Source organism: Nerophis ophidion, linkage group LG11, assembly GCF_033978795.1.
Source record: "Nerophis ophidion isolate RoL-2023_Sa linkage group LG11, RoL_Noph_v1.0, whole genome shotgun sequence".
Classification (NCBI taxonomy): domain Eukaryota; kingdom Metazoa; phylum Chordata; class Actinopteri; order Syngnathiformes; family Syngnathidae; genus Nerophis; species Nerophis ophidion.
Window position 1 is genome coordinate 50,616,927 of NC_084621.1, and position 12,796 is coordinate 50,629,722.

The 12,796-nt window shown below is 40.6% G+C and overlaps 1 protein-coding gene across 2 annotated transcripts in view; it reads left to right on the forward strand.

Moving 5' to 3' along the window:
- The window catches only part of adcy2a (adenylate cyclase 2a), a 133,835-nt gene that overhangs the window by 40,816 nt on the left and 80,223 nt on the right, over window positions 1-12,796 (forward strand). For both annotated transcript variants that reach the window (XM_061916201.1, XM_061916200.1), the window contains exon 3: window positions 12,306-12,467. In XM_061916201.1, coding sequence (XP_061772185.1) covers window positions 12,306-12,467 — 162 coding nt within the window. The remainder of the gene's footprint in view (window positions 1-12,305; window positions 12,468-12,796) is intronic.

The following is a 12,796-nucleotide window of genomic DNA, read 5'->3' on the forward strand; positions in this document are numbered from 1 at the left end:
ATCCTAGTAAATGTGTCTAAAAATATTGGAATCCGTCCCAATGCAATCGCGTTTTAGATTTTTAAAACTTTTTTATTTATTTATTTTTTTCTAGACCGTCGCCTTCAATATCGTCAAACACAAATCTTTCATCTTCGCTCAAATTAATGGGGACATTTTCGTTTTCTCGGTCCGGATAGCATTTTTTGTTGGAGGCTCCCATTATAAACAATGTGAGGATGTGAGGAGCCCCCACACTTGCGACGTCATCGTCTGCGACTTCCGGTAGAGGCAGGGCTTTTCTCTTAGCACCGAAAGTTGCGAACTTTATCGTGGATGTTCTCTACTGAATCCTTTCAGCAAAAATATGGCAATATCGCAAAATGATCAAGTATGACACATAGAATGGACCTGCTATTCCCATTTAAATAAGAAAATCTAATTTCAATAGGCCTTTAAGATATGACAGCATGTGAGGTGAATGACGTCAGTGAGTGAGTGGGCGAGAGATGTGAGGGAGCTGTAACAATGCATGCCTGCAGGTGCTAGTAGCTTGGTGGATGTATGTGTGCAAGTCACCAATAAAGTCACAACATTGCTAGAAACCGCCGGCCTCAACTTTCACCCTCAATTTCGGAGCTGTAAAGACCCACTGTAAAGTGAAGGGTGTTACCCCCGAAGTACATCGGCCCTGGAGGAATGTCTCCCCTGCGCTCGTCGACTACGGTCTGGGAGCTGGAAGTAGGAAAGGTGTATGTGGGGGGCGTGACCTGCATACCTGCAGCGAAGCGGGGTGTGTCCGGATCGGCTGTGGGATTAGTGACAGGTGCGTAGATGACACAGCTGTGAGTGTTTGTTTGATCACCTGTCGCTCTGTTAAAGGCAGCAGTCGGGAAGGAGAGGAGGTTGTTGATGGTGGAGAACGAGTGAGAAATTTTAACATGGCTGAAAAGCACAAATTATTGAAAAATAAATCATTGTACACAAAGATGAACACGGCTGTCATGTCCGTCATTGGCGGTCCGGAAAACCCGGAGGAGCAAGACCTCAAAAGTGTAACACTCTTTTTGTTTGCTAGCTCCCATGCTAGTCCCCTCAGCTTTTGCCTTCCGTGCTATGAGCAGGCTTTTATTTATTCCCGCCTAATTTTTTGCTAAAGCAAATAATTTCCTACCTGCTTGCTGTGTCTGAAGTTCGTCTGCATCTTGGGAGAACGAACCCCGCATCACAATACGCCCTGAACGTTACAGACGAGACTTAAAACACTCCACTGTGGGAGCAGTTCGAACATGGAGGGGCAGAGTGTTCCAGAGCTTAGGGCCGACCACAGAGAAGGCCCTGTGTCCCCTAGTTTTAAGTCTCATTTTGGGCACCACGATCTGGAGCTGGAGCTGGCTCTCAGACCTCAGACCACTTTATGCTGGCTAATACCAGCAAAAAGTGCATTACAGTAGTCCAGGGGACTACTGTAATGTGTAGTGGTCGGAGAGGGCGTGGGCACAAATTGGCGCCCACGTTTCCGCCAGTCTACCCCAGGGCAGCAGTGGCTACAAATGAACTGAAATCACATAGTGTTCCAGATTCATCCCCCACACCTTGAGTTTGACACCGGTTGGTAAATGAGTGGACTTTATCAACTGCTGATTATATCAAATACCTAAAACAAATAATAATAAAAACAAATTTTCAGACATGATGTGAAGTGAAATGATGTGGGATTGTTTGATGTATTATTTTTTAAATGTGTTCATGTTTATGTTCGAAATAAACTAAGAAAGAAGGAAGAAGAAATATATTTTTGTGGGTTTTGTGGCGCAGTGGGAGAGTGGACGTGCGCAACCCGAGGGTCCCTGGTTCAATCCCCACCTAGTACCAACCTCGTCACGTCCGTTATATCCTTGAGCAAGACACTTCACCCTTGCTCCTGATGGATGCTGGTTAGCGCCTTGCATGGCAGCTCCCTCCATCAGTGTGTGGATGTGTGTGTGAATGGGTGAATGTGGAAGTAGTGTCAAAGCGCTTTGAGTACCTTGAAGGTAGAAAAGCGCTATACAAGTACAACCCATTTAAAAAGAAGAACATCAGTTACCTTTTTTGCAAATAATACTGCTTGCAGCTATTTGGAGGGTTATGGATGGAAAGAATGTGAATCATCTTTATTTCATTCTAATTGATTAATATATCTATATTTTGACAGAAACAAAAGCATGAAGGAATGCAAATTAACTCAATATTATTTGATGCAACAAGCTACAGGTTGAAAGGGATTTATACGGCCCTATTCCTGGGTGGATCTCACATGGGAGGAAGAGGGGGGTTAATCATTTTGCAATGCAGTTTGCTGAAAACGAGGGAAAGCTCCACTCTTTTGGAATGGCGGCTAAAGTGGATCGTGCACTCCCACAATTCGTCACGTTTCATGTGTCAGGTAAACCAAATAATGCCTTCACAATCCCGTTCCTGCTGTATGTATTGCCTTTGTGTCATTCAAACCGTTTTTCTTATGAAAACTCTACATTAGCTGAAATTAAGTCGTCACTTTGACTTTTGATTCCAAGCAGGTTTTCTGTTAGTTTGTAATAAACACCGATAATAATTTAAAAAATGGAAACTGTGTAATAATATCATGAAGCGGCCCTCCATGGGCTTTGGTATCTGCGATGTGGCCCACGATGAAATGGAGTTTGACGCCCCTGTATTAAGGCATCAACTGGTACAACACATAGTCTGACAAACAGTATGTTCTGTTATTGTCACCATCAGCCTCTTAAGCCAATTGCTTGCAGCTGGGAGAGGCTCGTTCTTTCTAGAGTGTCATTCATGCTGCTCGCGGATGTCGCATCTCCCCAAGCTGTTTGGACTACAGCTTTTTGTCGTTAATCTTTACTATTTTTCTTTATTAGATTCGCATCTCCCTTTGCTCAGGTGTCGTATCACGCTGCCTCTAGTCGGACGTCTCTTTTAGTTTGCTTAGCCTATTTTTTCTCAGTCTGAGATACTTGTGTTCCTGTACCATCTCCCTCAGTTTGCTTAGATGCTTCAAGGCCTACTGAAACCCACTACTACCGACCACACAGTCTGATAGTTTATATATCAATGATGAAATATTAACATTGCAACACATGCCAATACGGCCGGTTTAGTTTACTAAATTGCCATTTCAAATTTCCCGCGGAGTTTCTTGTTGAAAACGTTGCGGAATGATGACGCGTGCGCGTGACGTCACGGACTGTCAGGAAATACTAGCGCAGCACCATTTGGGGCTAAAAGATGTCTCTTTTCATCGCGCAATTAAACAGTATTCTGGACATCTGTGTTGCTGAATCTTTTGAAATTTGTTAAATTAATAATGGAGAAGTCAAAGTAGAAAGATGGAGTTGGGAAACTTTAGCCTTTAGCCACACAAACACACGGTGATTCCTTGTTTAAAATTCCTGGAGGTGAAGCTTTACTATGGATCAGAGCGGTCAAGCGAACATGGTTCCCGACCACTTGTCAACCGGCAGGTTTCAGTGAGAAAATTGTGTTAAAAAGTCGCCTCTTACCCGAGATCTGTGGAGTTTGCGCCGTCCTTGTATCTGCCGTGACTTCCCTCAGACACTGGCCTCAAGACACCCATGGACACACCCCTCCCACTATCAGGTACTATTTAATCTCACTAAAACACTAGCAACACAATAGAAAGATAAGAGATTTCCCAGAATTATCCTAGTAAATGTGTCTAAAAACATCTGAATCTGAATTTTTTCTAGTCCTTCGCTCTCAATATCATGATCCACAAATCTTTCATCTTCGCTCAAATTATAGGGGAAATTGTCGTTTTCTCAGTTCGAATAGCTCTTGCTGCTGGAGGCTCCCATTATAAACAATGTGAGGACGCGAGGAGCCCTCACCCTTGTGACGTCATTGTCTGCGACTTCCGATAAAGGTAAGGCTTTTTTATCAGCACCAGAAGTTGCCAACTTTATCGTGGATGTTCTCTACTAAATCCTTTCAGCAAAAATATGGCAATATCGCGAAATGATCAAGTATGACACATAAAATGGACCTGTTATCCCCGTTTAAATAAAAAAATCTCATTTCAGTAGGCCTTTAAGTTTGTAATTCTGATTTTGTTGGACATTGAAAAACTCTGTTTAGGCGCTCTCCGCCTGCCGCCTATGTGTCTGGGGTGTGACAATCGGTCACTTCATTTCTGTTGGTTTTCCTTTTTGTATTTACTTCCCGTCAGTGCTCTTATTTCATTAAATTTCCTTTATGTTCCACGGAGCACTGTTTTCTCCTCACCTGCTGTAGATTGGCAGCCAGTCCACACCAGCTGGCAATCAGCATATGTCTATTTATGTTTTCACTCGAGCACTCCTCAGTGCTAGAAGATCACACTCTATCTTTGTAACTTTTTTTTGCAAGAGTGCTTCATTTTCGGTTACATGCATACTTGCCAACCTTGAGACCTCCGATTTCGGGAGGTGGGAGTTGGGGCGTGGTCTGGGGTTGGGCGTGGTTGGGGGCGTGGTTAATAGGGGAGGAGTATATTTACAGCTATCCATCCATTCATTTCCTACCGCTTAATCCCTTTGGATTAAGCGGTAGGATACTGCCACCTCATCGCAGTATGTGTAGAAATCTTTATGTATAATTGAATCACTTGTTTATTTTTCAACGAGTTTTTATTCATTTTTTATATCTCTTTTTCCAAATAGTTCAAGAAAGACCACTACAAATGATCAATATTTTGCGTTGTTATACTATTTAATAATTCAGAAACTGATGACATAGTGCTGTATTTTACTTCTTTATCTGTTTTTTTTCAACCAAAAATGCTTTGCTCTGATTAGGGGGTACTACAATTAAAAAAATGTTCACAGGGGGTACTACAATTAAAAAAATGTTCACAGGGGGTACATCTCTGAAAAAAGGTTGAGAACCACTGCTCTAAAAGCTGTAGATGTTATTGTCACATATGCATGCACAGTAGATGGCATTATTGTCCTGTTTACAACATGGCTGTTTACGGCAGACGAACTGCTTTACGGTAGCCGAAAACGTGACTGCTGTTGTGTGTTGTTGCCACGCTGGGACGTTAATGAGACTGCCTAACAATAAACCCACATAAGAAACAAAAAACTCGCCCTCGATCATTCTACAGTTATAACGTCATTGGGCAGGCACTCTGTTGATATTTTGGGAAAGCAGACGTGAAAACAGGCTGTCGACACGTCACTCGGGTCCGCATGGAGCTGGAGGGGGCGTGGCCTCCAGCACCGCCTGAATTGCGGAAGATTTTTGAGGGGAAAATCTGTCCCGGGAGGTTTTCGGGAGAGACGCTGAATTTCGGGAGTGTCCCGGAAAATCCGGGAGGGTTGGCAAGTATAGTTACATGAGATTAAAACTCTTCATACCTTCTCTTCGCTCTACTGGTTCCTGCAAAACGGCAGCCATGCGAGTTCCTAACATGGGGTTCACGCTTTAAATAGAACATAACACATAGGTTTTAATCATGTTAATAACATAGCCAGAGTCTGCCCATTTCTCTCTCAGGCCATCACCTAAGTGCTAATGCACACTTTTATTTTGAGTCATTTTTTTGCCTGGGCTGTCCAAAGTGGGACCTGTGGGCCCAATTTGGCCCACTAACGAGTGGCTTCCCAAATATAATCTTTGATGCCATGTCAGCAAGGCTATCTAGCGGTAGTTCCATTCCCTGCATGTTATTTGCACTAATTTGTATAACTTTGTTTTTTACATTTGGGCTTTCTGTGTGGAGTTTGCATGTTCTCCCATGACTGTGTGGGTTCCCTATGGGTACTCTGGCTTCCTCCCCGCTCCAAAGACATGCACCTGGGGAAAGGTTGATTGGCAACACTAAATTGGCCCTAGTGTGTGAATGTGAGTGTTGTCTGTCTATCCGTGTTGGCCCTGTGATGAGATGGCGACTTGTCCAGGGTGTACGACCGCCTTCCGCCTCAATGCAGCTGGAGATAGGCTCCAGTACCCCCCTCAACCTCAAACAGGGACAAGTGGTAGCAAATGGATGGATGGGTTTTTAAGCTTATAATCGCTATTTTTGCAAAATGTTGGAACATTTTCACTTTGGCCTTTGGAGACAACAAATTTGGGAAATGTGGGAATCCCTGTTTTGGACTCGTGTAAAACCTTGCGCTCTGGTCTTCCCAAAATGAATATAATAATTGTACCATTATTACAAAACTCATAAGTACGTGTTGACGAGAATCAGATGGGGTTAATACATTACACCGATTTTAAAATGTCTGCATTGGCACTACAGCCGCTTCAGGGTTGATTTTAAAGTGATATTAGATTGTTAATGTCTTAATGGCCTTGCGCCTACTTATCTATCCAACCTGCTTTTACCAAATCAATTGATATGAAAAAAAGTTTAAACGTATACCTTTTTCATCAGACTTTTTAATTGATAATCTTAAACTCTTCTAAGGTTCCTTATTATTTTTTTTAATTTTTTTATTTTATTCATACAATTATTCCTTTTAATTTATTTTATTTCTAATTTGTTGTTTCAGTCGCGATCAAAAGTTGACATACACTTCAAATGGAACAATAAAAAAGGAGGGTTGCCTCCAAATTCTTCAGGACAACGTAAAATCATCAGCCCGGAGGTTGGGTCTTTGGCGCAGTTGGGTGTTCCAACAAGACAATGACCCCTAACACATGTCAAAAGTGGTAAAGGAATGGCTAAATAAGGCTAGAATTAAGGTTTTAGAATGGCCTTCCCCAAATCCTGACTTTAACCTTTGTGGACAATGCTGAAGAAACAAGTCCATGTCAGAAAACCAACAAATTTAGCTGAACTGCACCAATTTTGTCAAGAGGAGTGGTCAAAAATTTAACCAGAAGCTTGTGGATGGCGACCAAAAGCGCTTTATTGCAGTGAAACTTGCCAAGGGACATGTAACCAAAATATTAACATTGCTGTATGTATACTTTTGACCCATCAGATTTGGTCCCATTTTCAGTAGACTCATAATGAATGAATATATATGTATATATATATATATATATATATATATATATATATATATATATATATATATATATATATATATATATATATATATATATATATATATATATATATATACATGTATGTATGTATGTATGTATGTATATATATATATATATATATATATATATATGTTCAAAGGTGGCGTTTTTCTCAACCCTCAGTTTCATGCCTCGTCTTATTATTGTCAAATATGATTTTCTTCTGAACTGGTGAAAAGCACTTTGTGTTGCAAGTTCTACACACGTTTGCATTTCTGGTGTGTTTCACTTTGCTTTGCTCCTAAATTTGTTTTTATTATGTTTATGTTTTTGTGTTTTTGGAAGAGTGCCGATCTCAAACATCCTCATCAGCAACTACAAGAACTAGCTATTTTAAAAAAAATTGAGGGACCAGACAAAAAGCATTGCAATTTAAGTTTTTTGGACCCATATGGCCTTTTTTACGAGAAACACAAAACAAAGATAGTGGTGCGCAAGGTATCAATTTCCACACAAAATATCTGTGAAATCTATATTAATTTTTGGTGAGCATACAGGAATACATTTTTACTGTGACCCAAATGAAGCTCTCTATTCCCAGAAACTAGAAAGTGATTATTTGTGCTTGAATCTATGACAAGGAAGATGTTTGTCTCTACTCTTTGGTTTCCCTCAGTCGTTCCATCTAGCTGTCGCTTTTACACAAACCTTGCCTCCACTGGCCTCGAAATTAACCACAGAAAGGTTAACTGGCAACTGGCTGCAGCATGAGAGAAGAACACTGACCTCTTTCTCTCCATGTCCGCCAGCAGATGAGCTGCCCTCCGCCCTGCACAATGTGTAATGTATGTGTCTGTATTCAAAATTGGTGTAAAAAAACCAAGTACTCTCCATGCTTCATTAGAGGTGCCAAGTTTAAGGCAGGAGTGCAGACCGGCCCCTTCTTGGACACATGCAGTTAAGGGAGGTTAGATAAGCCAGCAGTGCTACTGGTGTTGCTATAGGTGAACTTGTACTGCCCATTAAAATATGCTTAAAGGCCCTAATATGTTTGTGTAACGCTTTTTTTTTCATGCAACATCAATGACTGATTTTTGAATTACACTGTGCTGAAGGCTCAGTGAAAGAATATCTGTCTTGAGGGAAATCTGGTATCACGATACTATTGCTACTGCCTAAGATTCACCTTGCTGAACAAACCCCTATGTATACATGGAGTTAAAAAAACCAATTATGGAACCACTATCCATAACCATTACTGCCTCACAGTTGGCAACCTATGGCCAACATTCCTTTAATAATTATCACTGTTGTGTCGCTGCAGGAGCTTGAAAGTATAGAGCAGGGGAGTCCAAACAATGAGCCAAATGTGGCCCGCCGGCATCTTCAGTTTTGTCTGCAAGACAGCGCAAGTTCAATTGACAATTGGATCAGGAGCGGTGTATCCATATCGGCTACCTTGTGGCTTGATTGTTCTTTCAAGGAAAGGACCTAAGGCATGTACTAATTTGACCCAATCCAAACAACCTTCCCTAGTCACGGTGCAGAAAAAAGTAAATCAACCAGTGCAAAAATTCAACAAAAATGATCACACATGACACAACCTGCTCTTTGGACTTTATGAACATTATAAAAAAACATCCCATCACCAATCAATCAATCAATCAATCAATCAATCAATCAATCAATCAATCAATCAATCAATCAATCAATCAATTAGAGTGTATTTATGTAGCCCTTAATCACAAGTGTCTCAAAGGGCTGCACAAGCCACAGCGACATCCTCGGCTCAGATACCACATCGGGGCAATAAAAAACTCAACCCAATGGGAACAACGAGAAACCTTGGAGGGTACCGCAGATGTAGGCACCCCCCCCGGATGACCGGTGCAATGGATGTTGAGTTGATACTGTTAATAATGTGAGAGTCCAGCCCATAGTGGGGACAGCAGGGGATCATCTTGAATGGAGACAAGTTAGCAGCACCGAGACGTCCCCAACTGATGCACAGAGGAGTGGTCAACCCCTAGTTCCGAATTTGAACAGCTAGCGGTTCTTCTTTAGTCACCTGATAATTTCTCCACGCAGCAGAGGGGGGCAGAGCAGAAAAGAAAAGAGACGGCAGATCAACTGGTCTAAAAAGGGGGTCTATTTAAAGACAAGAGTATAAAAATTTGTTTTTCGATTGAATTTAAACGTTTCTACTGAGGTAGCCTCTCTAACTGTTACTGGTAGGGTATTCCAGAGTACTGGAACCCGAATAAAAAAACGCTCTATAGCCCGCTATAGAGCTATGGGATTCACTAATAAGCCCGAGTTCTGAGAACTCAACTTTCTGGCCGGGACATATGGTACAATACAATAAGCAAGAATGAAGAAGGATGAAGATGGACCGTTCAGTATTTTTTACGTAAGTAGTAAAACCTTAAATGCCCATCTCAAGTGAACAGGTGAGCCAGTATAGGCGTGATATAATCAAACGTTCTTGTTCTTGTCAAAAGTCTATCAGCCACATTTTGTACCAACTGTAATCTTTTAATGCTAGACGTAGGGAGACTCGAAGATTATATGTTACAGTAATCGGGACTAGACATGACGAACATGAGTAATGATCTCAGCGTCGATGGTGAAAAAATGGGACAAATTTTAGCGATATTAACAGGGTTGCCAACACCCAGACTTTGAAATAAGAGACATCTCGCTGGCGGCCGGAATAATGTTGGTGTCCCTTATAAAATTTTGGTGTTCCTTATAAAATTTTGGTGTCCGCTATTTCACTCCGGGCCTGAAAAAATGCTTGGAAAATGCTTAAAAGATGCCAAAATGCTCAGAAAAATTAACTTTACACATCCACTAGACCAGTGGTTCTCAACCTTTTTTCAGTGATGTACCCCCTGTGAACATTTTTTTTTTTTTAACTCAAGTACCCCCTAATCAGAGCAAAGCATTTTTGGTTGACAAAAACTGATAAAGAAGTAAAATACAGCACTATGTCAAATATTGCTCATTTGTAGTGGTCTTTCTTGAACTATTTGGAAAATAAGATATAAGAATAACTAAAAACCTTTTAAAAAATAAACAAGTGATTCAATTATAAATACAGATTTATACACATAGAAGGAGTGAAGTGAATTGAATTATATTTACATAGCGCTTTTCTCTAGTGACTCAAAGCACCTTACGTTGTGAAATCAATCTATCGATGTTTATTTATATAACCCTAAATCACAAGTGTCTCAAAGGACTGCACAAGTCACAACAACATCCTCGGTACAGAGCCCACATAAAGGCAAGGAAAAACGCACCGCAGTGGGACGTCGGTGACAGTGACTATGAGAAACCTTGGAGAGGACCGCATATGTGGCCAACCCCCCATTATCTAAGTTACATTTTAACCACTGTGGGTGGCACTGGGAGCAGGTGGGTAAAGTGTCTTACCTAAGCACACAACAGCATTAACTAGGATGGCAGAAGCAGGGATCGAACCTGGAACCCTCAAGTTGCTGGCACGGCCACCAGAGCTATACCGCCCGGGTACTTAAAGTGCCCTCTTTGGGGATTGTAATTGAGATCCATCTAGATTCATGAACTTAATTCTAAACATTTATTCACAAAAAAGAAATCTTTAACATCAATATTTATGGAACATGTCCACAAAAAAATCTAGCTGTCAACACTGAATATTCCATTTTTTTTTTTTCCTACCGCTTATTCCCTTTCGGGGTCGCGGGGGGCGCTGGCGCCTATCTCAGCTACAATCGGGCGGAAGGCAGGGTAAACCCTGGACAAGTCGCCACCTCATCGCAGGGCCAACACAGATAGACAGACAACATTCACACTCACATTCACACACTAGGGCCAATTTAGTGTTGCCAATCAACCTATCCCCAGGTGCATGTCTTTGGAAGTGGGAGGAAGCCGGAGTACCCGGAGGGAACCCACACATTCACGGGGAGAACATGCAAACTCCACACAGAATATTGCATTGTTGTATTTCTTTTTACAGTTTATGAACTTACATTCATATTTTGTTCAAGTATTGTTCAAAAAATATATTTATAAAGGATTTTTGAATTGTTGCTATTTTTAGAATATTTAAAAAAAATCTCACGTACCCCTTGGCATACCTTCAAGTACCCCCAGGGGTACGCGTACCCCCATTTGAGAACCACTGCACTAGACCAGTGGTTCTCAACCTTTTTTAGTGATGTACCCCCTGTGAAAATTTTTTTAATTCAAGTACCCCCTAATCAGGGAAAAGCATTTTTGGTTGAAAAAAAGAGATACGGAAGTAAAATACAGCACTATGTCATCAGTTTCTGATTTATTAAATTGTATAACAGTGCAAAATATTGCTCATTTGTAATGGTCTTTATTGAACTATTTGGAAAAAAAAGGTTTAAAAATAACTAAAAACTTGTTAAAAAAATAAACAAGTGATTCAGTTATAAATAAAGATTTCTACACATAGAAGTAATCATCAAGATTAAAGTGCCCTCTTTGGGGATTGTAATAGAGATCATCTGGATTCATGAACTTAATTCTAAACATTTCTTCACAAAAAAAGAAATCTTTAACATCAATATTTATGGAACATGTCCACAAAAAATCTAGCTGTCAACACTGAATATTGCATTGCTGTATTTTTTTTTCACAGTTTATGAACTTACATTCATATTTTGTTTCATATTATTCAATAAATATATTTATAAAGGATTTTTGAATTGTTGATATTTTTAGAATATTTAAAAAATAAAATCACGTACCCCTTGGTATACCTTAAAGTACCCCCAGGGGTACGCGTACCCCCATTTGAAAACCACTGCACTAGACCACCGTTGCACTTACTGTAAGTCCTATTCATACCATAATCACAAGAAGAATTGTATTCTTCAACCATACAATAATTTTTTTTCAAAAAATAATTGTACGGTTGATATTTAAATAAGACATAAATGCAATCGATCCATCTTCCCAACACACCTACTGTACGCGGGGGGCCACAGTAGGTATTTAACTTCCCTTCCTCCCACAGAGGAATAGGGGTTTGATGGCAGACAATTTGACTGGGTGGGTCGATAGTCAAATCAGACTCCTCCGAATCTCTACTGTCTTGACCCGAGGATTTGCTTCTTTTCCATGACGATGTGTTGGTCTTAACTAAGTAAATGTTAATTGGGCTTCAGATAACAGATTCTTTAGAATCTTGGACTTTTCATCACTTTTACATGCAGTTTAAAGAAAAATAATGGACTGGAGAAGACACTTTTCAAGTCTGACAAAAATTATGTCTTTCTCCACAGGTGTCCTTCTTCTTATTTATTGTTTTCGTGGTTTACACAATGCTGCCATTCTCCATGCGGGACGCCATCATCGCCAGCGTCCTCACCTCTGTTTCTCACACTGTTGTGTTGAGTGCCTGCTTGTCCACCACATCTGACCACATGGAACCTGTGGTATGGCAGGTAAGCCATGTGACAAGTCTTAATAATAATTGACTTTTCTTTTTCCTGATACAACTTTAAACAACTATTTTCTTGGTCAGACATGTTTGTGTTGTACTTTTGGTCCCATCACCTTTATTTCTAGCCATCTTAGTTTTCGTCTTTGTCTTTTGGACAAACTTGATGTGATAGTTGTAGTCGACGAAAACTCCAAAAGGTTTAAAGGCCTACTGAAATGAGATTTTCTTATTCAAACGGGGATAGCAGGTCCATTCTATGTGTCATACTTGATCATTTGGCGATATTGCCATATTTTTGCTGAAAGGATTTAGTAGAGAACATCGACGATA